Source organism: Prionailurus viverrinus, chromosome E2 (assembly GCF_022837055.1).
Source record: "Prionailurus viverrinus isolate Anna chromosome E2, UM_Priviv_1.0, whole genome shotgun sequence".
NCBI classification, from domain to species: Eukaryota; Metazoa; Chordata; class Mammalia; order Carnivora; family Felidae; genus Prionailurus; species Prionailurus viverrinus.
In genome coordinates this window covers 38001155-38029146 of record NC_062575.1, presented here as the reverse complement: position 1 = coordinate 38029146, position 27992 = coordinate 38001155, and the positions used below count along the sequence as shown (strand labels likewise).

At 37.3% G+C, this 27992-nt stretch overlaps 1 protein-coding gene across 1 annotated transcript; it reads right to left on the bottom strand.

Moving 5' to 3' along the window:
• Nucleotides 1-770: 770 nt before the first annotated feature.
• SHCBP1 (SHC binding and spindle associated 1) lies at nt 771-27521 on the bottom strand. Its single transcript, XM_047837002.1, has 13 exons — nt 27395-27521; nt 24603-24770; nt 24307-24422; nt 22679-22887; nt 17671-17763; nt 14464-14697; nt 14205-14373; nt 13537-13657; nt 10732-10863; nt 9972-10090; nt 4316-4402; nt 3795-3936; nt 771-1966 (listed from the first exon to the last, which is right to left on the bottom strand). The coding sequence occupies exons 1-13, from the start codon at nt 27501-27503 to the stop codon at nt 1641-1643; spliced, it is 2025 nt and encodes a 674-aa protein (XP_047692958.1). The 5' UTR covers nt 27504-27521; the 3' UTR covers nt 771-1640.
• Nucleotides 27522-27992: the final 471 nt, after the last annotated feature.

The window sequence follows — 27992 nt, the reverse complement described above, 5'->3', positions numbered from 1 at the left end:
TTCATGTATATATTTGTGGCATAATTACAGAATAAGAAACCAAAGGAGATACTTCTAGGAAATCTCAAAGAAAATAATCAAATCAAGGTACAGAACTTTGCTACCTGCCATGAATTCAAGGTTACACTAAGAGTAGACCAAAAAGGACATATAATTCATTCAACACTGAAGATAGTCCCTTTTCCATGTCAGTGTTTTCACCTCAAATGTTAAATCCACATCCTTCCAGAGCTCACTCCTTTGATTCCCTGTACTAAGTCATCTAAGGTGTTCAAATCTTCACGACTGAGGCAAAATGTGGTCTACATAACTTAAATAAGAATGCATTAGGCCTACTCACTAATAACTTATCATGTGAATTAAAATGAATGTAAGTTTAGATTTAAACTGAGATAGAAATGAAATCTAAAAACCATCATGCTATAAAAAGGAACGAAGAAGGTATTAACTTTACTTACCCTGCTACTTGTCATTCTCTTGACACTCTACCAAGTTACAAGAGAATACATAAAATCTAAACTCCAAGATAAAGAAATTTTATTGGAAAACCAATTTGATTTTTTTAAACATTGAATAAATGGTTTTTAAATCAGTATTTGGGTCAAGTTTATGCAGAATTAATTAGCATTACCTCTGCAATAGGATTTAAAATGAGGAAAAGAAAAATGCCTTTCAATGGTCATTCCATTGTGTGCATTCCAAAAGGACCACAGATGCTACAGCACTATGGCCCATAATGCATCTGGAAAAACAGAACAAGATTCAATTTATTATTTCATAATTTTAATTTTAATCAGTAAGCATATTAATGTCACATATACTTTTTAAAAATATAAATATCTTTAAAAGCTGTGTCTTACAATATGATATTCAAGAACACAGAGCTGATACAGGTTGTAAAAGAAACCACTATGTGTAAGATATTTGAAATCTGATCAGAATACTGTTATGGTCAAAGAAAAACACCTTCTTTTTAATCATTCATATTCAGCAACAGTGAAAATGTTCTACATACGCATTGGCTCTGAATAACACATCTCATATCTGTTTCAAACCTGCCATGCTATCTATTACTGTTTTGATGATTACACTGTTCAACACAAAAATGCATCCCACTCAAATTCTCAATAGTATGTCTGATTATGCAGATAACTTCCTAATAATAAAAACTTATTTTAAGACAAGTAGTATGCAAATATATCATGGAATTCAGACTTGCTGTAATTGGGAGAAAAAGACAAGTGTAAAGAACACTGCACATTTGACATTTGACACCTACTGCATTTCTGTGCACTTATCTTGCATTCCCTTTCTTCTTTGAAGTGCTAGGTTAAAAGTGTATTTACACTAGAAAGTTACTGATAGGCTTAATGAGACAACTATGTGTTTGAGAAAGCAAGACTTTCTGGATAAGAAATCTTCAAATATTTTCTATGTTATATGTTTTTATGACCTTCCTTATAAAAGGGAATGTTTCATGTGCAACACCTGCAGATAGAAATAGATGTATATTTCACTCGAACCCAATCAAATATATCAAATATAAAATACAGACATGAAGCAAACTATGATAGCAGCAGTGATTCTCAGGGTAGCATGTGCAAAATCCAATATTTTGCTATCTATTTATATCACGGTGGTCAGAAAAGAAATGTGCCAAAACTCCCTTTCCCATTCCATTTGAACTGGTTCCCCACAATTGAAACAAACATCTCCTGTGACATTAAGTTGTCATCAGCTTGCGTGATCCCCAGTTCACTCAACCTTTTCTTCTTCATCTGACCCTTCTGTGTGGAGGCAGCAACTAGTTCATTTACAATTTCACAGTTGCCTTCCACTTGCTCAGAAAGATTAGATCTTGCATAAAGCTCCATTTGGCCAGTTGTACATTGAATCAGCTCTTCTAGATCCACCCTTTCCGCTGTGTCTGCCTCCTCACTTGTCGGAATTTTAAGTGCTCTATTTTCTGAAGAAACAAACAAATTATAACAAATACAGTAAAATGTACAAAATAACGCAACAAAAAATATATATACTTCTATATTCTAAAAAAATTGTTTTAATGTTTATTTATTATTGAGAGAGAGAGAGAGAGAGAGAGAGAGAGCATGAGCAGGGAAGGGGAAGAGAAAGGAGACGCAGAATCCAAAGCAGACTCCCGGCTCCGAGCTGTCAGCACAGAGCCTGACGCAGGACTCGAACTCACAAACCACGAGATCATGACCTGAACCGAAGTTGGATGCTTAACCGACTGAGCTACCCAGGTGCCCCTATATTTCTATATTCTAATTAAAGCTTTTAAGTTTTTACTGCCAAGGATTCCTGCTGTCATCTGACTGGATTCCATGAACTCTTTGCCATAAGTATTTCAATAAGCAGTTGTCTTAGTCTTTGTACCAAGACTTTCTGACCCTCATACAGGATTACCAATTTTGAATTATTTTCTATTTTTATCCTAGAATCTCATTCACTCAACGGACCCTTTCTGGATATTGACCACTTACTATAAGCACGGTGTTAGGAGATAGACACAAAGATTAGTAAGAGTGCCACAATTCCCAAAGGAACTCTCCTTCTAGCAGCTAATGCCAGCATTAGAAGTGAGTGCTTACTGAGGGGCAGAATTCTAGATGGCCCCTATGATGCCCACCCCCCTGGTGTTACTTTCGGGATTGTTAAGTGGCAAAAGGATTTTGCACATGTAATTAAGGTTACTAATCAGCTGACTCTAAGGAAATAATTCAGGTGTCCCTAATCTAATCACTTGGACCTTTTAAAAGCTGGGGTTTTGTTCTGGCTAGATGAAGAAGAGGAAAGTATGAAGAAATTCAAAACATGAGAGATTTGAAGCATGAACAAAATTTGCCTTAAGGAAGTTTCTCTTGAGGAAAGTTGCTGAGATAGAGGAGGTTATGGGGGCAAGGACTGGACAGTGGCTTCTAGAAGCTGAAGCAATCCTCAGGCAATTGTAAAAAAAAAAAAAAAAATGGAGACCTCAGTCCTACAACCTCAAGGAAATGGATTTTGCTAACAATATGAATGAGCTCAGAAGCAGATTCCCCCCTCAGAGCTCTCAGGTCAAAGCCCACTCCCCTTAACTTCACCCTTCTGAGACCCTAAGCACATAATGCAGCCAAACCCACCTGGACTTCTGACCTACATAACTGTGAGAAGAAAAAGAACTCACAGATAACTAGACTGTATCCTGATGGATGACGAGGACTACTTTCCTCATCCATGCCAATGCATAATCCCTCTCTGACTAAGATTTCACAGTAATCTGGGTCATGGCTTAAAAGTCACAAATTTCCTACTGAGCTCAGTTTTCCTGCCAAGAAAGATAGTTAACAGGGAGGCATTTACTTCTGCCAATAAAAAATAGAGACAAACTCCACAATCCCCTCCAGTAAATGCAGCCTTCAATCTGGCACATGCATTTCTCTGCCTCCATCCTTAACAAATGTCAGCAGGAGCTACCATTTCTATCATATGCTCAGCTTTATTCTATAAATGCACAGAAAGCCAAGCATGATAAGAAGAGAACCACAGGACCACAGAAACCACACACCAGGGTTTTGAATGAATAGGTGAACTAGTTGACCTTGAAAGTTTCTTTCACCCTGAGAGTCTACAATGTTACAGCCTTCCCAAGTTTCTCTATCTCAGAGTCCAAGCATATGCCAGTTATCTTTGTTAAGGAGAGGAAGACTCAGATCCTTAATAAGAGTTTAATGCTGAAATAAAGTAAACTAGGATCACATTTTTATTTTTAAAAATCACTAAATAAAACATACCTTCAGTTTCATCTTGGACATTTTCTTGCAGGTCAGAGAAGATTGTAGGTTTCACCAAGACAACACCATAACCTTCATTATTATGTATGACATTATTCACCATGGATATTTTGGGAATGTCATAATGCTCATCTAAGAAGTCCTGTGACATTGAAAACAAATGTTTTAAGGAACTGTCACATTCAACACTGCCTGCTTTAAAATTCTTCTCACTGTTTTCAGGCTATTCTAAAAATAAAGTAGAAAGCTATGCTTATTAATATGTTGTAGCACAGTCTGAGCTCTGAATGACACAGCATTCCTCTGTCATTTCTGCAGATCTATAGATAGCAAAGTATTCTCACAAAAGACCCTCAATCACCAACTATTGATATCAAGATGATTATTAAGATGTATGTACTGTTTGTGCTTTTCAAAACCAAACAATAGAACTCAACTTGGGAATTTAATAAAACACAATTATTTCTTAGATGAAACCATTCTAACCTTTGGAAAGGGGGTGTTTTAGCAGGTACGCTCACCTTAATGAGTATCCCTTCCTTGCAGTGATGGATCCCATTGTCACTCAAGGTGCACTTACTCCCGGGATATATTTCTATACCAGCACCCTACAAGTTACATTTCAAGGTATCACAATCAGTATTTTAAGGCAGGACTACAAGAGAAGATTTATTACAATCATTTCTTAAACCTTAACACAGTGTAAATATAAAGTGTTTTACATAAAGTTTTATTAGATATTTCTAATCAACATTTCTATTTGCTCCATTTCCAGCAAGTTGTCTATCATTTATCACTTTCAAAAACCACACGCAGAGACACACAGAAAACACTGGCTAAGATGATCAACACTTGATTATTGTTCCACTCCCTTTCATTCTGGATAAGTCAGTTTTTTGATTCTGCCAAATAAAAAAAACAAAATATTTAACAATTTTGCACTTATTCAAAATGATCATCCTGAGATACTAAATTAGTTGGAGAATGGTATTTGAGTCTAGTAAAATATTGCAATTTAAGTATAGAAAGAAGACCTGATATTTTTAAAAACACACTAGTTTTAAAACATCCCAACATAACCTAAAAATCACTTCTACGAGCTAAACAATTAATAGCCTCCACTAGTACACACATGTTAAAATTAGCAACCAATTCAAGTGACTCAATAAAACAAAGTAACCAGAAAGATCCATGCATGGCACAATTCTTTCACAGTGTCCCTTGAGACCACATGGTACCAATTAAGTAACAGTAACAGGAATAATTTACTTCCTAAAACTATACTAAGCACTTTGGGAAGTAAAAATAATTTACTCAAACCTCTATAGTTATTTAAGAAATCATTTTGGGAATAATTTAATATACAATATCATACATGAAGAAGAGCTGCTATTAACCATTTATAAGACACCTACCACATATATGTTGAGTTTTTTTCTAAGAGTAGTAGTAAACCATGAGAAAATATTTATTATTAATTCCCCTTTTGGGGATACAAGAACACATATGGCTAGATGGCTAATCTAACTCTCTACTAAGTAAAAAAAAATCTTCCAATTGGGCTTTCTTCCCCAGACATGAAGCTGAAGAATCTGGCAATCCATAAACACAAGACACAGACCAGAAAAGCCTTCCAAAAAGCCTGAACTCTCTAGCCAAAGGACCAGGCAGTTTAGAAAGACAGAAGACTTTCAGATAATTATAGCTCTATGCCAGTCAAATGCCACAGACAAAAATAGTGGCCCATCCCCATGTTGGCAAATGCTAAGAGGAGAGAATAGACTTTCACCTTCTCGAGGCTGTAACCAGGCACCCCAACTCTCCCAATGGGGTGGTGACAGAGAAAGCCAAGCAGGAAGCCAGGATTTGCATCCCCACCAGCCGGTAACAAGGCCCTAACAGCATCGCTGGAGACTACACACTCCCACCCAACAGTCACAAGATGCCACTCCCTCTCACCACTAGAGCAGTATCAGAGCAGGCCTGGTACAAAGTCTGGACTTTCACCATTGCTCAGTGGTAACAAGGCCACTGTCATGGGCCACAGTGTCAGTGGGCACCATGCTGGAAACCAGAATTTCCATCCCCTCCCAGCAGCAACAAAGAGCTATCCCACTGAAACAAGTATCAATGGAGGCTAAAATGGGGAACCTGGGCTTCTACCTCCTTCCACCAGCAGTACCCTTCATCCCATCCCCTCCTGTAAGGGTGTCACTTAAACTAAAACAGAAGATCCAAACTTTCATAATGTAGTACAAAATGGCCAGGTTTTGATGGAAAATCACCTGTCATACCAAGAACCAGGAAGATGTCAAACTGAATAAGATGGTCAATAGATGCCAAAACCAAGATGTCAAAGATGTTAGAATTAGCTGACAATGATTTTAAAGCATCCACGATAAATAGGCTTTAAGAAGCAATTACGAACATACTTAAATGAAAAATTAAAGGCGCACAAAGAAAGTCTCAGTGAAAAAAACAGAAGATATGAAAGACCAAATGGAAATTTCAGAACTCAAAAATAACTGAAATAAAAAGCTCTGTGGATGGACTCAACAGCAAAAAGGAAAACAAGGAGGAAAGAATCAGTGAACTAGTAAGATAGAACAGTAGAAATTACCCAACCTAAACAACACAGAGAAAATTCACTGAAAAAGAAAAGTGAACAGAGCCTCAGGGACCAATAAGACTATAACAAACTACCAATATCAAGAATGAAATGAGATACCAGCACTGACCCTGCAGACATCAAAAGGTTAAAGACTAAGGGAATACCACAAATAACTATACCTGTAAATTTGACAACTTAGCAGAAGAAATGGTCACCTGCCCCCCTCCCCCCCCCAGGCTGGTGTGAGGCCTAACGGGCTGGGTGGGAGGTGGTACATATAACACATGGTGCTCCAGGAGTCACTGGTGCCACTGCCACCAAACAGGAAAGCCCTTCACCACTGACCTGGCACCCATCCACAGGAGCTCTGTAACCTATCAGCATATCTGTTAACTCACTCAGTATGAAATAGGTCATTTGAACAGCCCTATAACTGTTAAGGAAATTGAATTCATAATTTTAAAATTCCCCAAAAAGAAATCCCCAGGCCCAGATGGTTTCACTGGAAAAATCTACCAAACATTTAAAGAATTAATACAAATTAGTGAAGGGAATACTTCCAAATTCATTTTATGAAGCTAATATTATCCTGATAACAAAACTTGACAAAGATAGTGCAAATAAAGAAAACTTCAGACCAATATCTCTCATGAATACAGATGTAAAAATTCCTCACAAAACATTGGCAAATATATTACAGCAATATATTAAAAAATATACACTATGACTAAATTGTGTTTATTCCAGGGGTGCAAAACTGGTTCAAAATTTGAAAATCAATTAATGTAACCCACCATTTTCTTTCTTCCAAAAAGAAAAATCATGTAATCATATGAAATGATTAAGGAAAAACATCTAACAAACATCAACACACAGTGATTACAAAAATTATCACAAAAGAGAAATAGAGAACTTACTCAACTTGATAAAGATTATCTACAAAAAGCCTATAATTAACCTTATACTTAATGGTATAATACTGAATACATTCTCCCTGATATCAAGAACAAGTAAGGATGTCCACCCTCACCACTCTTATTCAGCATAGTGCTGGAAGTTCTAGTCAGTGCCATAAAGCAAAAAAAAAAAAAAAAAAAGGAAACAAAACCATACAGATCAGAAGGGAAGAAATAAAACTGTCCCTATTTGCAAATGATATGATAGTCATGTAGAAAATCCCAAGCAATCTACAAAAACATTCCTAGAACTAATAAGAAAAGTCAGCAAGGTCACAGGATATGTGACAAACAATAGTCAATTGTATACTAGCAATGAACACATGGACATTGAAATTAAAAATATGAGATGACTTATAATCACTTAAAAATGAAATATTTACATAGAAATCTAAGAAAACACATACAAGACTTGTATTCTAAAAATTATGGAATGCTGATGAAAGAAATCAAAGATGAAAATAAATGGGAGAGAGAGTGTTCACAAGATTGGAAGACTCAACATAAAAAAGATGTCCATCCTCCCCAAATTGATATACAGTTTTATTAGAATTCCTATCAAAATCTCACCAAGATTTTTTGTAGACAGAGACCATATTTTTCTAAAACTTATATTGACAGGCAAAGGAACCCGAATAGTTGAAACCATTTTGGAAAAGACAAAGTGGAAGGAATCACTGTATCAGATTTCAAGACTCGACATACAGTAGCAGATATTGGTGGAGGGATAGGTACACAGATCAGTGGAATGGAATGGAGAACCTAGAAATGGACCTACACAAATTTTCCAGATGATTTTTGACAAAGGTAGAAAACCAATTTATCAAAGGAAGAACCGCCTTTTCAAGAAATGGTGTGGTTACAACTGGACATCTATGGGCAAAAAAATAACCTTAATCTAAAACTCATATTTACACCAAAATTTACTCAAAAAATGGATCATGACCTTAAATGTAAAATGTAAACTATGAAATTTTTAGGAAAAAAAACAAAAGAAAATCTTTGATATCTAAGGCTGGGCAAAGAGTTCTTGTACTTAACACCAAAAGCACTACCCCACAAAAGGGAAAATCAGTAAATTGGACTTCACCGACACTTAAAGCTTTTCTTTGTAGAAGCCCAAGTGAAGAAAATGAAAAGACAAGCTACAGTTTAGCATACAAATCTGCAAACCAAATACCCACCAGAGGACTAGTATCTAGAATATAAAAAGAACTCTCCAAAATCTACAGTAAAAAAGAACAAATAATCCGATTAGAAAATGGGCAGAAGTCATGAATAGACATTTCACTGAAGAGAAGGATGGCATGTAAGAATATGAAAAAATGTTCAATATCATTAACCACGAGGTAAATGAAAAGTAAAACCACATACCTATCAGAATGGATAAAATTTAAAAAACCAAATGCTGGTAAGGATATGGAGAAACTATATCACTCAAACACTGCTGATGGGAATGTAAAATGGTGTAACTACTCTGGAAAACAGTTTGGCCGTGTCTTTAAAAAAAAAAAGTAAACATGTAGCTACCATGTGCACTCCTGGGCATTTACGCCAGAGAAATGAAAAGTGCTCACACAGTAACCTGTACACAAATGTTTGCAGCAGCTTTATTTACAATAGCCAAAACCTGGAAAAAACCCAGATATCCTTCAACAGGTAAACAGTTAAACAAACTGGAATATGCTAGAATACTATTCAGCAATAAAAAAAGAACAAACACTTTGCACCTGGAACAACTTGGATGAATCTCCAGAGAACTTTGCTGAGTGAAAAAAGCCAATCCCAGAAGGTTACATTCTGTATCATTATGTTTACGTAACATTCTTGACGAAATAATAGAAATGGAGAAGAGACTAAAGTTTGCCAATGATTAAGGAAGAGGTCTGAAGGAGATGCAAGTGGATGTGGCTATCAAAGACAACATGCAGGATCCTTGGAGTGATGGAAATACTCGACTGAATCATGTTATCCTGTTGTGCTACAGTTTTCCAAGATGTTACAATTATGGGGAAACTAGTACAGAGTATACATATAGGACCATTCTGTATAATTTCTTACAACAGTACATTAGCTCAGCAATAATCTCAAAATAAAAAGTCTCATTTAAAAAAAGCAACTCAGGGCGCCTGGGTGGCTCAGTCGATTGGGTGTCCGACTTCGGCTCAGGTCACGATCTCGTGGCCTATGAGTTCAAGCCCCGCATCGGGCTCTGTGCTGGCAGCTCAAAACCTGGAGCCTGCTTCGGAGATTCTGTGTCTCCCTCTCCTTCAGCCCCTCCCCAACTCATGCTCTGTCTCTGTCTCAAAAATAAATAAACGTTAAAAAAAATTTTTTTTAAAAGAGCAACTGAGCTTCAATTGCTACAAAACTGTTTGCAAAATTAACAAATGTGAAGGGTCTAAATCTCAAAGTTATCCTAGAGAAACTGTCAGATTTCTTATTTTTCTTCCTTACACAATTGACTCTGGCTGATTTAGTGTATATCAGTGTCTGAACTTCTTTGAGGAAAGAGAACGGGAGTGTACATCTTTACATCTTGGTCCCACATTTTACTTATTTAGAACTTAAACCTAAACTTCTTTCCCAAAAGATAAGAGATTATCCTACCTTGGCACCATATAAATCTGAGTTCTTCATTAAAAATTCTGCTGATGTTCGCACCGTGACTCCTGTAGTTTCACACTGCAGCACACAGTTTTCCAATGTGGTCTTACCACGATGAATGACTAGAATGAAAACATGCAATCAAATGCTTTAAGTAATGTGTGTTTTCCAATATTAGAAATGGTCTAGAGCTGACATTAGGTGGTCTAAATATTTCACTAGCCACCATGTAAACTTTGTTATTGGAATTACAAATTCATAATTTACAAAACAATGACTAAAATCTAAAAGCAGCATTTTAAAAAAGAATGATCTCAGAAACGTAAAACCAAGTTAAAAAGCACTTTTCATTACCAAAAAAGTATCAGAAAGTAACTTTCATGAGTATCCTGGAAGGGAGAAGAAAAGGAGACCAATTCTAGAAAGGGAATACAGATCCTAGGAAACAAATACCAGCACAATGGGAAAATAGCTGCATTGAGTTTAGGGCTAATCGAAAACAAAGAACACAGACCACAATATTGGAATGTTTGAAAGAAAAAAATGATCACAAAGAAACCAATATTAAACTAACAAATTTTCAGAATAGACTGAACTATTTTTTACTTTAGAGTAAGCTTCCTAAGTCATCATGTTATGTGTACATAAATAATTAATCAGTCTTCCATATACTCAAGAGTAAGTTTATTAAATTGCATTTTCCAGGGAAAGTAAAGTTTTCCTTCCTGGAACAAAATAATACATGAAATATTCAGATACTTACTCAAGATTCCTTCTACAGCATCATGCTGAATAAATTTTATGCTTGAGATCTTAATATCTGCACCTGTACAATCCACAAAAGTGTCTCCTTTGCCCCTCTTTTCTATCACAATATCATCTGGTAGACCATATCCTAAGGAAGAGAGCAAGAGTGTTTAAGATGCTTGAGGGGAAATGTCTAAACACAAAATTGCTACAGTAGATTTCTCTATTTCAAATGACCACAAATGATATTTGAGACCAGTCAACCAAGTTGCATTTAAGTAAAATCTAATTATCTCCTCACATATCTTGTTTAATTTAAACCAGGGTATACAATTTTTAATTATAACAACTCCTCAATTTGCTCCCATTATCAGGAAGACTACCCTATCAACCATCTCAGACCAGGTCAGCACTAAATTTGCTTACAAAACTGCTATATAAAAGTAAATAATCCTAAATACTCACAGCTGGTTCAAAAAGTTTTAAAAATGCATTTAACCCTTAAAAGTTTTTTTCCCCACTCTAAAATCCTATTATTCTAATACAAATTAGGTTTGAAAAATCCTAGGCATTTCTCAAGATTTTTAAATTTTAGTATTCTCTTAAACAGGTTGACTTAGAACCTGACAGATGGACTTAAAACAATTTCAGTTATTGAAAAAACAGGTCTACTCATGAACCAATAAAAAACAATGGAGCTCTACAAATTCCAAACTAATAATGCAGGCCAGACCTCTGAATGGGCTTACAAAACCTGGAGTGTCAGAAACCTAGAGAAGTTGTCTGACTTTCATCATAAAACGGAATCACATAGAAAAAGCTGTAAGAACTAAGTCTCAATGTCTAAGATGAGCCTTTGAGTAAATGAAAGCAGTCATTACATTAAACAGGCAAAACCAATAAAGTTTTCTGTACTCAAAGGACACAGACAAGCCTTTGGGGGCACTGAAGAAGAATACAAGAGGACTCCATATTTGGGGGTAATGCCAGTGGTGGACTCTGGATGATTGGATTGTAAGTAATTTCTCTTTCTGATTTCTTTTGTGTCTGCCTGCAGTTGGAACATTTTCTACGATAACCATTATGTTTATCATCAAAAAAATTAAAAACTAAAAAAATTTGCCATATTGAGGAAAAAAATTAAGCTTATTACATTAACAAGCTACATATTCTTAGCAATTTAAAACATAAAACCATCATTTAAGCAAATGTACTAAACAAGAAAGAAAAACCCTACTATAGGTACTGTTAACACCCTGCACATAGTAGGTACTCAATTATATATCTCTTGTGATAAGTGTTAGCTATAGATCAGTCAGATAAGCTATCAGATAAGCCTTAATCTTCTTACTCATAAACAGGTACTCCATATATTCACACTAGATATACCACCTGATTCCCCAAATTCTCAGAAATGCCCCCTGTTAGTAAATCTATAGTCATTTTTACACTTAATCCTCAGATATCTATATGGTTATTTATGACACTTTGGCAATTTCATTATTAATTTCCTCACCAACCTAGGAAGAACTGCTATCCACCATACAATCTATAATATCAATGCTATTTTCACTATGCTAAAAAATAAAGTGTTTTTATTGCAGTGATTTATCCTGCAGATGTGTTATTTATACACACACATCTATTATATATCAAATATTTGGAGAAGGGAAATAACAAAAATTACATACATAAAAAAGGGGGTAAAGTGATGTACTAGTGAACAGCGGGAAATTAAACTCCCAGCCTTGCTTCCATTAAGAAGTTTTGACAAGATAAAGATAAAGAGCATAGCTTAAGCAGTTTGTGAACAGCTGCACAAGTCCCAAAATGATATATGATTTTTTGCATTACAAGCTTTATTGCTAACTTGAAGCTTTTTTGGTAAATAGTTGAACAGGTGCATCTAAATTTAATATGTTATGGAAATACACAGGACCATGAAGAACAACTGTAAAGTAACCTAAATTTAGGAATCACTCTAAATGTACAATAAGATTATGACAGCCTAAAAAGTTATTTTTAATAGAATCTTTCAACATTAATGTTCTCATAAGTATACTTTGGTCAAGATACGAAGTAGAATTTGACATTCAGCAAGTTTAAAGAATGAATAAGATAAAGATTTTTGGTCCACTTTCAAGTTGGACCTGCACCTACGCAGAAATACGTTAAATTTAAAAAAAAAACCATGCATCAACACATCCATAACATATAAGAAATGAAGAGTAGGCAGGAAATAAAAAATACTAAACCTTAAAAAATATTCCTAGGGAAAATTTTTATTCTAGAAATGAAATTTCCTTTCCATAAACCACCTACATTCTGGAAAATATGCTTCTTCGTAATGGTCTTTTTTTCTCTATGTGCTTGTTTTCCCAACACATACAATGCCACAAAAAAATCATACCTCAAGTTGCTCAAACACTGAGTCAATGTCCCACACACTTTAAATATATATTTAATATATATATATATATATTTTTTTTTTTGAGAGACAGAGAGAGAGGACACATGTGGCAGGCGGGCACACGTGGGAAAAGGGCAGAGGGAGAGAGAGAATCTTAAGCAGCCAGCACAGAGCCAAGGCAGGGCTCAATCTCACAACTGTGAAATCATGACTTGAGCCAAAATCAGGAGTTAGTAGCTTAACCAACTGAACCACCCAGGCTCTCCTAAATACTCAAAATATTTTAAGGAAATTCATTTGAAATCAAATAGAATTAATCATATTCTTGGAGTTTCAACAAGATCAGTGATTTACTGTTTTCTTAAGCATTATCATGCCAGAGAGTTTGGTTGCATGATATTCCGGACTCACCTTCCAACTCAATGGAGTCAGCAATGGCGAATGTGCCATGTACCATGTAATGGCCAGGACAAACAATCACAGTGTCACCTTCATAGCAGGCATTTATAGCAGACAATGGATCACTATGGAACTAGAAAACAACAACATATTGCAAATATACAGCCCCAAAAGCAACCTACATATCACTCCAGGTACTCTCATGTTTCACTTTCAAAGTGCCAAAACCACATACTTAAAAAAAATATCTCCTCAGCTACTGCACTGAACCCAACACGTGCTTGGTAAGTGACTAATGCTTATGAAAGGCAGGGCTCTCACTACTACCCATTTCACAAAAAATCAACTCTGGGGCGCCTGGGTGGCGCAGTCGGTTAAGCGTCCGACTTCAGCCAGGTCACGATCTCGCGGTCCGTGAGTTCGAGCCCCGCATCGGGCTCTGGGCTGATGGCTCAGAGCCTGGAGCCTGTTTCCGATTCTGTGTCTCCCTCTCTCTGCCCCTCCCCCATTCATGCTCTGTCTCTCTCTGTCCCAAAAATAAATAAACGTTGAAAAAAAAAATTAAAAAAAAAAAAAAAAATCAACTCTGGGAAGCTCCTATAAACGCTTTGTAGAATTCAGGAAAACCTGGCCTGAATTAGAAGAAAAAAAGCCACCTGCAGCAAAAAAACTCCTTTTACCTGAATTTCTGTTTCTTCCTTACAAGGCTCCTGACAAAGCCTGTCCCTGAGCAGAGACCGCAGCAGACCAGTCATCATGGCGGAGGAGACCACATGCGTGACCTTCTGACCATTTGGACGAATGCCCTTTGCTTGGATATTCGAATTCTTCTGATAACCAAACACGTATCTTAGAGAAACCAACAGACCTATCAGTTCTCAGTAAGATAGCTGGTTAGAAAAGATGCCAACTAGCTAAGAATAACAAAGATACACATACCTCAACAATGGATTCTCAATGAGTTTTAGCTTTTGTTTCAACTGTTCCATCTCTGAATATAATTTTAACCCTTCAACCATGGAGATGTTTTCCTGCTCGGAATCGGAGTTACAATTTGACAAACTGCTTCTCAGATTTAAAAATTTCCTGTAACTGTCCTCACATTGGGACAACAGATTGCGGTAATCAACAATAAGTCCTGAAGGAACTCGATCTTCAAGGATGTCATAATGCCTGCAAGTTTAAAAGCAAATTGAAATACACTGCCTTTCTGATATATTTTCCTATCATTAAAACAGCCCATTTAGTCCTTAAAGACCAGGAAGAAAAGCATTTTATAATACATAACTCAGTACATGTTAAGTCTTTCTGAATAGCACTCTATTATAAGTGGAAGCTATTGAAAGTTTTAAGGATCACTTTATTAAAGTCACTAGCTTTTCTTGCTTTGGGGAGTTGCTGGGTTTTATTCTTAGATCCAAGCATTTGTTATTTACAAACACTGAAAGTCCATGTTTCACAATTTGTAATCATTATTTAATAAAAATTATTTTCTCATATATTAGATTCAAAATCTTAAGTGAATGTCAGAGGGCAATCTGGGAGTGTGGATGGGAAGGGAAGTATCTCAAGTAGTTTCATAACAATGTCGAAGATGACCATATTTATAAGATTGAAAAATAAAAATGATTCAAGTCATCTAGTCCTTCCTCACATTTAAAGCCCTACAGCAAAAAATTATGCTGAATATTCCCTTAGGAAGATTATAACAGTATTTCAAAAACATAAGCCTTTGAGATTCTCAGAAAAAAATATAAAGCTGCCATTACTAAACTAGAGAGTGATTGAAACAAAATAACCTTGTACTGGACAACCTTACTGGTACTTAAAATTTATTATTAGTTTGTATATCTTCACAAATATATAGACAGAACAAAAAGTATTTCTAGATGCAATAAAATAATTTATGAATGTACAATCAAGTTAATGGACATGAAATTAATGGATTTGAAAATAAACTGCAATATTATTGTCATTACCTAGTGTTTTAAAATAATTGCTTTATTTCTCACTTAAAAGTATATTGACTAGCTATGCCTGAGGCTAGAGTTTTTCAACCTTGGCTGCATATTAGAATCACTGGAGAGCTTTTAAAAATACAAATGCTCAGGTCCCCATTCAGACCAATTAAACTGGTCTCCAGAAGTAGAGAGGTTTTGTTTTTTTTTAAAGTTCCTTGGGGATTCTAATGTGCAGTCGAGGTTGAAAACTATTGCCTTAGATGATGTTTTTCTAACTTAGTCATGCTCTAAATAAGATAGGGGGGAAAAACAGAACCACATCCTAAACAAATTTACATGAAATTACAGTTAACATTCAAACAGTACTTAAAATGAATAAAAAATAATTTTTTCCACTTTTCAAGTAAATGAATTAGGTGAAGCTTGAAAAGCAAGGATTTTGTCTGCTTTGGTTAATCCATACTCATTTAAAGATATTCTAGAAATCCACTTTGCAAACAAAAAATTGGGAACCAAACCACTGACTGCTTGATCAGGTCTATTAAGTTATGAAGATTAAGACTCAAATTTTAAAATAAATTTCTTAGCATTTCCAATATCCATGCCAATCAGCTATGTCTTCTCATTAAAGTGATACTTTGTGGTCTGGAAGCAATGAACCAACATCTGTGTCTCAGACCCATAAGCTTTGAAGTACAGCGTTTTGAATTAAAAAGGAAAAATATTTACCTCACAGTGCAAAATCAAGACAGTATGGTTTGATTCCCTTTAAATCCTGCATGTTCATAACGCTACTCCTCTCTTTGCCCAGGGACCTTTTTAAAGAGTCTGCCTACATTTGATAACATTCCAGTTTCCCCATCAAGTACCATAGTTTTCTTCTCCATAACTTAAAACAATTCCTCCCTTACACTTTCTTATCTGCCAGGGATGTAAAAGGTAAATATGTAAATCATCTCTTGTTGTTTGAACATGTAAAGCTGTCAAATCAGAATACAGTCTTTTCCAAGTAAAGATCAAATTTGCTAGATACACATTATTCACCTACCATTACATTTCACTTCAATCAAAACCAATCATTGCTCTCTAAGAGCAAGCATAACAAAACTAGAAAATATGCAAGCTTATTGAAATTCTGGCATTTTATTGAATATGTTATGGGAAAATAGGAAATGCATGATGGAAAAACTGGAAAGGCTAAATAGAAATCACACATAATTCTAAACCAGGAGGAACCATTAACCATACTTTTCACATGTTTTTTACTTATTATTTACTATGTACATCAAGAGAAATTTACCAAATCTATTTGGGTTCCACGAAAATGTAAAGGGTTACTGCCTTACCTTATGTAGCAAAATCATCTTTCACACAGGGAAAAAAAATCACCTTCTATAATTTTTTTTTTTTTTTAGTGCAAGTTCTAATTTTATTCTTACTGCAGCACTGCAGTAAGAGTGGTATTAAATTACCACTCATGAATACAAGAAAATTACCTGGTCTTAGAGTACCATCTAGTGGAAATCTGAATACTATGTGGGTTGCATAGTTAAGTTACATTTTTTGTAATGTGTTTTTCCCTATAAAAATATAACAATTCTTCTTCTTCTTAGAAGAAGATTGTGTTTCAGTAATTAGTATATTTTTATGCACCACCAATATTAATTGTTTAGTATTTTTATCTATTTGTCAAATAAGATTTAAGGACAAGAACTTGACAAAACATCCTGAGATAATTCTGTTAGTTTAGCCCAGTGTCTTTTACTACAGGAACTTAGAATAAAGCCAAATATTTTTAAAAGTACTCTTTTAAAAAATTAAAGCAAAAGAAATATCTTATAATTCAACTAACTTCTCTATTTCTCAAATAATTGTCTTTGAATTTAACACAGGGTTTCTTTTAAACACATTAGCTCAAACTGAGTTTTATTCAGACTTACCAAACAGTGAGCTGTTTAATTTCAGTGTCCCTGAACTCAGCTTTTAGACTCAAGTGTATAAACACTAAAAATAGGTTTCTCTGCATTCGTACAGGTTTCATTTAATAACTCGTCAATGGTTTATCCTATTTGTATAGCGGCCTGCTTCTGTGTGTGGGCCCTTGGAGTAACATACACAAGACAGGTAAAATAAACCATGGACAGCTCTTTTTACAACATGGACAAGGTCACTAGCAAATACTTACAATCTCAATCGAGGTTCAACACATCTGACAAAATAATCATACTCATCCTCCTCTTCTTCATCCCAGCTCCTCCAAATGTTTTGATAGAAAAATCTGAAAAGGAAACTCATATCATTCAAATTAATCACTGGCTCAGTGTTAGGGTTTTGGAGAGTGCAAGCTAAAGAGTAAATCACAACAACTGTATCAGTGATTATAGAGAATGCTGCATAAATGCTAGACTTGATAGTTTTGAGTCATACAAGAACTTTTTTAGATTGACTAAAGAAGAAGTTTTCTACAACACTGTTTCCATTACCACCTCTTTTTAATCAGAAGAACTATTTATTGACCATCTGTAATTGGGTAGATGGTAGTGTCATTTGTTAAGATAGGAAAGACTGGGAGAGAAAAAGGTTTGGGGTTGAAAACAGTTTGAACTGAGATGCCTATGTGACCTCCAAGTGGATGATGTCAAGAGCGAATATGAATATATATGCCCAAAGCCCAAGGGAAATATCAGAGCTAAAGACATAAATCTAGGAGTTGTCAGCATATTGATGACATTAAAGCAACAGATGAGATCATCTAGGGAAATAATATAAAACAGCAGTTCTCAAACCTGATTCTGCATGTTAGAGTTCCCCAGGAAGCTTTTAAAAATTGATTCCCAAACCTATCCCAGACCGATAAATCAGAACCTTTGCAAAAGGCAGGAGGGGGACAGGGGTTGGGTGCAAGATCCATATTTTTTTAACCCCTCCCCCCCTCCCAAGCGATTGGACAAATTTTTATTATGGAAAATTTCAAACATCCACAAGAGCAAGTAGTATCATGAACACCGTTTATGCATTAACCAGGTTCAACAATTATCAATGCATAGGCTATTTTATTTCATCTCTACCCTACCCACTTACTTCTCTGCTCCCCACCCCCACCATCTCAACACTGGATTTACTTTAAAGCAAATGTCAAACATACAACATTCACAAATTTTAGCATATAGCTCTAAAATAAATCTTTACACCAAGAAAGTGTTATAATTTAATATCCAAATATCCAGTCAGTATTGAATTTTCCCTATCTGTCTCTTCTGCTATTGTTGCTGTTATTGTTTTATCATTGGCTTGTTCAAATCAGGATCCAAACAAGGGTCAGCTATTGCATTTAATTAAATCACAGTTATTCTATAGATTATCCCTCCCTCCTTTTCTCTTTGCAATTTAAGTTTCCCACACTCTGAATTTTATTGATTGCATCCCCATGGGGTCATTTAACATGTTCTTCCGCTTCTTTTACTTCTGGTAAACAGAAAGTAAGATCTAAAGACTTGATCAGCTTTGGGAAAGATGTTTTGGCAAGGATACTTAAAGACGGACACAAGGGCGCCTGGGTGGCGCAGTCGGTTAAGCATCCGACTTCAGCCAGGTCACGATCTCGCGGTCCGTGAGTTCGAGCCCCGTGTCAGGCTCTGGGCTGATGGCTCGGAGCCTGGAGCCTGTTTCCGATTCTGTGTCTCCCTCTCTCTCTGCCCCTCCCCCGCTCATGCTCTGTCTCTCTCTGTCCCAAAAATAAATAAAAAATGTTGAAAAAAAATTAAAAAAAAAAATAAAGACGGACACAATGTACTTCCATCAGGAAGCATAAGATACCTGGTCATCTCTTCTGATGATGAGGTTAAGAATGACCAGTGGATTCAGGTGTTGTCAACCGGATCCATCTACTACAGAGTTCCCCATCAGTTTTTCACCAATGGTTGTAGCAGCCAACCACAATTATTGCCTAGAACCTTTATTTTATTACAAGTTGCAAAATAGTGATATTCTGATCCTATCATTCTTTCTTCATGTATTAGTTGGCCTACTCCTATAAAACACAATCCCCAGGGGCACCTGGAGGATCAGTCAGTTGAACGTCTGACTTTGGCTCAGGTCATGATCTTGCAGTTCATGAGTTCGAGCCCCACATTGGGCTTGCTGCTGTCAGCCTGTCAGTGCAGAGCCCACTTCAGATCCTCTGTACCCCCTCTCTGCCCCTCCTCTGCTTGCGCTCTCCCCGAAATAAATATTTAAAAAAACAAAAACAAAAGCAATTCCCAGGTAATTCTAATGTGCTTCCAAGGCTGATTAAAGAGAGAGAAGGGTAGATAGTCTAGGACCGATCCCTGGGTAACTCCAACATTTTAAAGTTTTGAGCAAGAGAGGAAGAGCCAAGATGACTAAGAAGCTGGAAGAGTGTGTGTTAGGAAGATGGGAGTGATCAAATAAATAGAATGTGACCAAGAGGGAAAGCAAGATGAGATCAGAAAAGAGATGACTGGGAAGGAGAACATGGAGGACTTTGGTGACCTTAAGCACAATTTCAGTGGTGCTGTGGGGCAGAAGCATTACTGGAATGCCAGGAGGTGCAGACTGTGACTACACAGAATTCTGTCAAGAAGTTCTGCTGTGAGGGCACGTGGGTGGCACCTGGGTTAAGCAATCGACTTCGACTCAGGTTATAATCTCACAGTTCATGAGTCGAGACCCACATCAGGCTCTGTGCTGACCACTCACAGCCTGGAGCCTGCTTCAGATTCTGTGTCTCCCTCTGTCTCTGCCCCTCCCTCACTAGTGCTCTATCTCTCAAAAATAAATAAGCATTAAAAAAATTAAAAAAAAAAAAAGTTCTGCTATGAAAAGGAAGGAGCAGTGAAAATAAAGCCATCTCTTAATTCTTGTAGATTGGACTGCCGGTCTCTTCACCCTCTAGTCATCTCAAAAAAAAAAAAAAAAAAAAGAACCTGAGCATGCGTTTACTCAGTTAAAAAACTCTGCTGGCTGCTGCCCTCACAACGAAGTTCAAATTCCTGAGCTTGGCGGTATTACTTGGATTCACAATCTGGCTACAGAGCACCTCTCTTGTCAGACCTCCTGCATGCAAACTCCCATTTCACAAGGTCTTTCAAACTTCCATGTGAAATGCTGGTCAGGCTGTCCACCTTCTCCACCTGGTGAACTTATATTTACATTTCAAGACTTAGCTCAAGTATTATCCTCACCAGTACCATACTGGGCATTCACACACATCACTCACATCTGCACCTCCTCCAGTGTTTATTCTCTCAAGACCAAAACCTTAACTTCTGGCTTATCCACTCATATCTCCTCATCCCCCACATCCACTCGGCCACCAAGTCCCAGCCATCCTACCTTCTCAGTAAGCTTCCATGTGTCCTCTCCACACCCCACTCTAGCCCACTCTCTTGCCCGATCTTCTTATTCCATCTCCCTCCATTTGTTTTTCACACAGCAGCCAGAACAAATCTTTTAAAACACAAAGCTGATCCTATTCACCCTTGAATAAAAACCTTTTTCAGTGCTTCCGCAGTGCTTTTACAGATAAAATGATTAATTGGCCGATGAAGTCCCACATCTTCTGACTCCTGACAACCTCTAAGCTAGTTTCATAAGTCTTCCCCATTACTGTCTGTGTTCCAGCTATAATGGCCTTCCAGTTCCTTAAATTCACTCAGCTCCTGAACCTGTTCCCTCCCCACCCTTGCCACACCCTTTTCACGTAGCCAACCCTTCAGACCCAGGTTCAAATGTCATTTCCTCAGGAAACAACCATGTAACAGCCACCTGACCTAGTCTTAGAACACTCTAATTCTTCATTGCACTCACTGCAGTTTCCAATCACATTTATACCTTCATGTGATTAAGATTCATCTCCCACCTTTAGAATGAAGCCTGCTGGTGGTGGTGATTGTGTCTGTTTCATGCACCAATCAAATCAGGACCCAGCACTTGAATACTCATTGAATAAAAAACAAACGAGAACCCTCATAACTTTTCTGGGCATTGACCAGAATCTGAGTCCTCAAAATGAAGAATAAATTTAGCCAGGCTCACCTTCAAATACCATTACTAATTCCAGATACTTGTCTTTGTACCAACTTCAATACCCATAAAGCTTCATTCCCTGATTCCTAATTTCCTAAACTCATCAATTATCCCTTTACCTTCAAAGGCTTCAGTTGACAGATTTTTTTCAAGTGAGAGGAACTGGTTCTGAACAGAAGCCAGTTCTTTAGATTTATATTGCTTGGCCAAATACTGAATATCTAGGGTTAAAAGTTCTTGTGTACAATTAGAATTTTCCATAAGATCTTGGAAGCTGGGCCTGAAACACTCTGCTTCTTTGTGGAACATCGAAATTAAGCTCAGCAAAACCAGGTTAACTCACTAATGGCATAAAAAGTGAAAACTACAAGACACTATGCTACTATAATCCAGTCTCCCAGCTCCTAGAGGAATAGAAGTCCATTTTTAAATAATCAAAAGTCAGCCTTCCTTAGTGAATATACTTATAATAAAGAAGATTCAAAAGAACTATCTGTATCAGGAACTATCTGACAAAAGATTTATCTGATGATGGTTAACAGAAAGGAGTTGAATGAGGGGATGGGTGAAATAGGTGATGGAGATTAAGGAGAGCACTTTTGATGGGCATTGGGTGATAAATGGAACTGCTGAATCACTATAAGTATCCCCTAAGTATCCTGGAAGCGGCCTGAGAAAACATCTTTGGTCAGATACATTCTTGGGAAAAAAAGTGTGTCTTATCGGTGTAGAAGACATAGTGTACCACCTCCTTCACTTTCTTTCCTTTCTTCATATTCAAGTACTTTAATCATAAGCCTTAGCCTCCAGAACTTTTAAGAGTTTCTAAACATATACAAACCAAACGAAGAATCCCGTATCTTTTGTTAACATTTGAGGACACTGAATGAAGGCCATACAGGAATTCTTTGGGTTTTTTTTTCAACTTTTCTATAAGTCTGAAATTATCTCAAAATGAAAACTTAAAATCTTTTTAAAATTTTTTTTAATTTAAAAAAGATTTCCCTATCTTTGAACATTTTAAAATACTGCAATGACCAACTTTATAGTTTGAGTTTTAAATCTAGGTATATAATGCAGACCAGAATTACTGCATTTCATCCAGTCTCAGGCCACAAGGTTATTTTTATCAACTCTCTTCCTACCTGACATGTTCAACTGCAAGAGCTGTCTGGTCAAATATTCCAGAATCATCAAACACCACCCACAGCTCTTGCAGGGGCAACCGATGTTCCTTCAGATCGAGGAGCTCATTCATACAATCCAAGGTAAAAGTGCTCACTTGAGATTCACAGAGGTACGGGTTGGCAAGCCTCACTACTGCCTTCAAGGCTGCAAAGTCCACATCTGTGACCTGAAATTTAAAATATTACTTACATGGAAATAAAAATTAAGACAAATATAAAACACTACTTATAGCCTGATTTTTTAAAGCATGAAATGGGAACACAGAGCCTTCTTCCATAATATAAAAAATAAACAAGAAGGGCCTGGTTCTTACCCATATGGAGCTTACATTGTAATTGAGAATTGAGAAGACAAAGAAAACTGTTATAAGCATTTGACAAAGCGTAACTAGCAGGGGTGATGGTCTGGTTTTGCTGGGATGGTAGGGAAAAAGTATAGGATGAAAGGGAAGCAGCCATCTGAAGATCAGGCAGGTGAAAAAGCCCTGTGGCAGACTGGCTGCTGGAGCAGGAGAAAGGCAGTGTTTCTTGCTGGAACCAAAGGGAAGAAATGGGCAAGGGAAGGGGCAGCAGTAGATGAAGTGAGAGAGAGGGGCAAGGAGATCAGGACAGAAAGGGCATTGGAAGGAACTTGGGTTTTGTGTTCTCTAGATAAAGAGAAACCACAAAGCCAACACCAAGGCTTTAGTAAATGCAATGCATTAGAGGTTTTAAGCAGAGGAATGGCACATTTCTCTTTTAAAACAATGACTCTGATAACTTTTAGAGAATAAGTCAGGGTAGAGGTGGGAGATTGAACATGGACAGAAGACATGGATTGTAACGACACTATCATAATCAAATTAATAGGCCTTTACTGCAACCAAAGATATTAGCATAACCCAAAATTCAAAAGTCCCCAGGAACAGCTGCCACCTACTGCCTCATACATAATCACTGCAGAAAGTGATGTCATTTTAAAAAGGAGCTGCAGCAACAACTTGTATTCTTACTCCCTGGTTTAACATTTTAGTTTAACAGGGTTTTTTGTGGTCTAGTTAACAAACACTGAGAAAAATTCACAGCTGTAATTAGAGTGCAAATTTAGTGTAAAAGGCCCAGTCAGCTGAAAAATAAGATTGTTTTTACTTTTGACAATGGGACACATTATCAAGAGATTAACCACATATCTACAAATTTGTTAGGCAAAAAAATAGGCCAGTTTTTAAATGCCTGTTGGGTTTGAGCTACTTAATGGGCTACAACTAAGAAGGTAAAAAATTAATTGAAACTCAGTTGACTTCATAATGAGGCCTCTTTATTTCTTAAATGGTCTCAAATACCTCCTCCACTTCATAGATTTATAAACCATTTCCCCTTGTCAAAGGACACTGAAACTTACACCACCTCAATTCCCTGGTAACTCCTCCTTGGCTGCCTTTAAAATTTGCGGAACATTCCATACACCATGACAATTAGATGTGAAAAACATGCTATTTTCAATCAGCTCATAAACTTTAATTAAAAATAAGCACTTTGGCTGTAACAGTCTGAAGGAAAGTGCTTTTAGCAAGAGACAAATGCCTTAACAACAGAATTAAATTTACCTCAACCAGCACCTCAAACACATTAGTGTGCCAGACTGCCCGCCATCCAGATGGTTCAAGGACCTTCTCCAAGAACTCAGCTGTGAATTCTCTTACTTCAGAGGCCTTGCAGTCAGCTACAAACAAATTAAACACAATAAGAATTGAGACTGCATAAAGCAGAGAAAAGTTAACAAATCTACTTAAATCCACTTTCTCAGAATCAACTGGCAAGTCTGGGGGACTGAGATAAACAATCTACGTGTAAACTGAAAAGATAAAAGCAGTAAAAAAGAAAAAAAAAAAACCCTACTTACCTAAAATGTAATCTTGATAAGCTCTGAATCGCTCATAGAACAAAAGTTGACTTGTCTGGAATATTTCTGGGAAATGAGTCTTTCCTTCAGGCACAAAACTTTGTAAACTAGTACCCCGCTTATCATGATTGCTACAATCACTGCATGAATCTTCATCTTGGAACAGAGCTACAAGAACAATGAAAATAAGCAGGCTTAGAAACTCCAAACAAAATATAAACAAGGATTTGGGAGCAATGCTTTATTTACCTTTATCACTGTCATAAGAAACCAGTTTTCCAAACTTGAAAATATCACAAAAACCAAGTTCTACTTTGAAACAGTAAGAACTTAAAATGTTTCATAGGTTAGGTCTTTGTTGTTCTGTGAAGTTTTTCAAAGAGGCAGAGGAAAAGGGTTGTTTTTGATTCACTGTAAGTTACCAAAGATCTCCTTTAAAGAATAAAGCTGTGATTCTTACTGTAGCTAGCAACTTATAATAATGGTCAAATATCTTACAGTATTTTTTTTCCCCAAAACAATTCCATAAAGTTTCATTAAAGTTAGGAGCTGCTTTCCTATAGTCCTTCTCAAAATAAGTTGAAGCCTTTCTTTATTTTCTTCAATATCAGTCTGTCAGTGGCCCCTCAATAAACAAGGATGAGAAATTCTTAATGCATAAGGCTTACTTCGCTAAAGCTACTAGGTTCCTCCTCACTAATTTCAGTAACTATGTCTAAGGAAAAGATTAGAAAATGCTAATCACATTAGGTTTAGGCTGTATGTAATTATGTTTTATAAGGCATGATTTGGCCAGTGGCATATCTAATTCTGTGTAATGCGATGTTTTTAATAGACAAAATGGCTACTAAATAAACAATGCAGAGGGTAGCATTTAAGCTGGCAAAATAATTTCCATAGGTTATCTGAGACTGTTATTAACAGCAGTCTTCCCACCCCACCCCCCAGCTCCATGTATTTTCTCCTTGCTTTGACTTCTTTGCTTCTGTTCAGGCCACCAGAGCTACTTGACCTCACAAATGACCCACAGTGTACTCAGAGGTCTACTGCTCACAAATGCCAATGCACATTAAACTAAAAGGGCATCAATACCTCACTAGCTGTGGGGCAATCTCTCTGTGCGTCAATTTCCTCTCCTATAAAGGAAAGGTGAAAATAGCATGCTTATTTCAATTAAATTAAGATAATTAAATTATTTATTAATCACAATAGTAATATATAAATAGTATATATAAATGTTAAAGAAATAATACCTTTGCCTCACACCCATTAGGATGGCAATTATCAAAAAACAACAAGAAAAACTATCAGGGAAACAAGTGTTAGTGAGGATATGGAGAAGGAGGAACTCTTGTAAACTGTTGTAGGCATGTAAAATGGTACGGCTGCTATGGAGAACAGTATGGTGGTCCCCCAAAACCCTAAAAATAGAATTACCTTATGACCCAGCAATTTGACTTCTGAGTATATATCCAAAAGAACTGAAAGCAGGACCTCCAAAAGATATTTGTATACCCATGTTCATAGCAGCATTATTCACAATAGCTAAAAGGTGGGAGCAATCCAAGTGTCCATCAATGGATGAATGGAAGGAAATGAATGAAAAAGGAAGGAAATGCTGACATCTGCTACACCATGGCTGAACCATGAGGACATGATGCTAAATGAAATAAGCCAGTAACAGGAAGAGAAATACTGTATGATTTCACTGATAATGAGGTACTTAGTCAAAATCATAAAGACAGAAAGTATAATGATCATAGCCAGGGGATGAGGGAGAGGAGGATGGGAAATTATTATTCAATAGGAATAGAGTTTCAGTTTAGAAGATAACAGAGTTATGGAAATGGACAGTGGTGATGGCTGCATAACAGTCTGAATATATTTAATAACACTGAACTGTACAATTAAAAATTAAGACAGTAAACTTTGTTTTATGTGTATTTTAACACAATACAAAAAAGCAAAGGATACCTTACTTCAGCACAATTCTTTACTGCCACTTTGAAAGCATTACTTTTCACACATTATTTCACTTAATCTTCAACATTCTATTAAGACCATTGGCTCTGTTTTCCAGAAAAGAAAACTGAGGCCAAGTGACTTTTGCCAGGTCACAAGAGGGATTACTAGTGGAATTAAGTCATACATGTTTTCTCACTTTGCCAAGTCTCTTTCCACTACACAATCCAACTGCAAATGTTAAAGGAAAATTCTGAACAGCTTAAAAATATCAGGACAATAATAATAACGGAAATCTCCACAAAGAGGTAGACAGGACTGAGAATTACACTTCGGTTCTATTTTTAGACTGTCCCATATTGGCTCCCCTAACTTTGGGCGTGTCACCTACTCTCGGTGCGCAGGGCTACCCAGGCCAAGGGTTCAAGTTTCTTATCTTTCAGTTAAGGGAGGATGGTTCATGATCTACCTTAAGCTGGAGATGAAAAACAGGAGACGTCTCTCCACAGGTGAACACGCACAAAGCACCCGGAAGCCCACCCAGATATCCAGGTTGGAAATTCCTGGCCAGGCTCAACTCCCTCCAGTCTCGCGGAAGCTGAAGCCAGATGGGGCGGGGAGAAGGGGAGATGCCCAGGGTACCTCCCGACTTTGGCGTCCTGAGGGGCGGTCGGAGCCTCGCACTGTCACCACCGCCACTCTTGAGAGCTGGGTCCGGAAGCCCAAATAAGACCCAGGCGCCCTTTGAAAGTCCCGACGCCCCCAGGACCCCGCGGAAAGGGTCCGCCGCTAGAAGGCGGCTCCTCGGGCCCGGCATAACGGATGCTCACCTTTCTCCAGAGGCGCTGTCGACTCCTCGACCGCCCAGCCCGTACGCTCCGGCTGGGGAACCATCGCCTGCGACCCCAGCCCGCCAGCCGCCAGCAACCCGTCAGCCATTTCAAATTTCCGCGGGCTGCCGCCTAGCCCAGTAACAGAATGACGCAGGCGTTTCTGATTGGATACTGGGCCGAGGCTCTTGGGCCAATTAAAGGAAGGCTTACGTAGCCCCATTTCCGAACAAGCTCCGCCCCCTCCAGCTTCCACTAACCCCGGAAACAGCGCCTTGCGCCACCTACTGGGCGAGCGGACTGCTGTTCTTGTCCAAACTCTTGGTCTTTTCTTTACTGGGACAAAATTTAACTGGAACATAATTCGGGAAGATTTCCGAAACACTAACAAGCAATGCCTGGAAATGGGTATTAGAAAATGCACTGAATTGGGGATCAAAAAGCAGTATGTAGACTTGTTTTTGCCATTACTAGTGGTATTACCTTGAGCAAGTCACTTCACCTCTCAGGGCATCCTCAGTTGTAATAGTGTATCGGTCTCGGTGGCTGCGAACCTTTCACCACGACAAATCAGCCTCATTATCTCTCAACCCCTCCC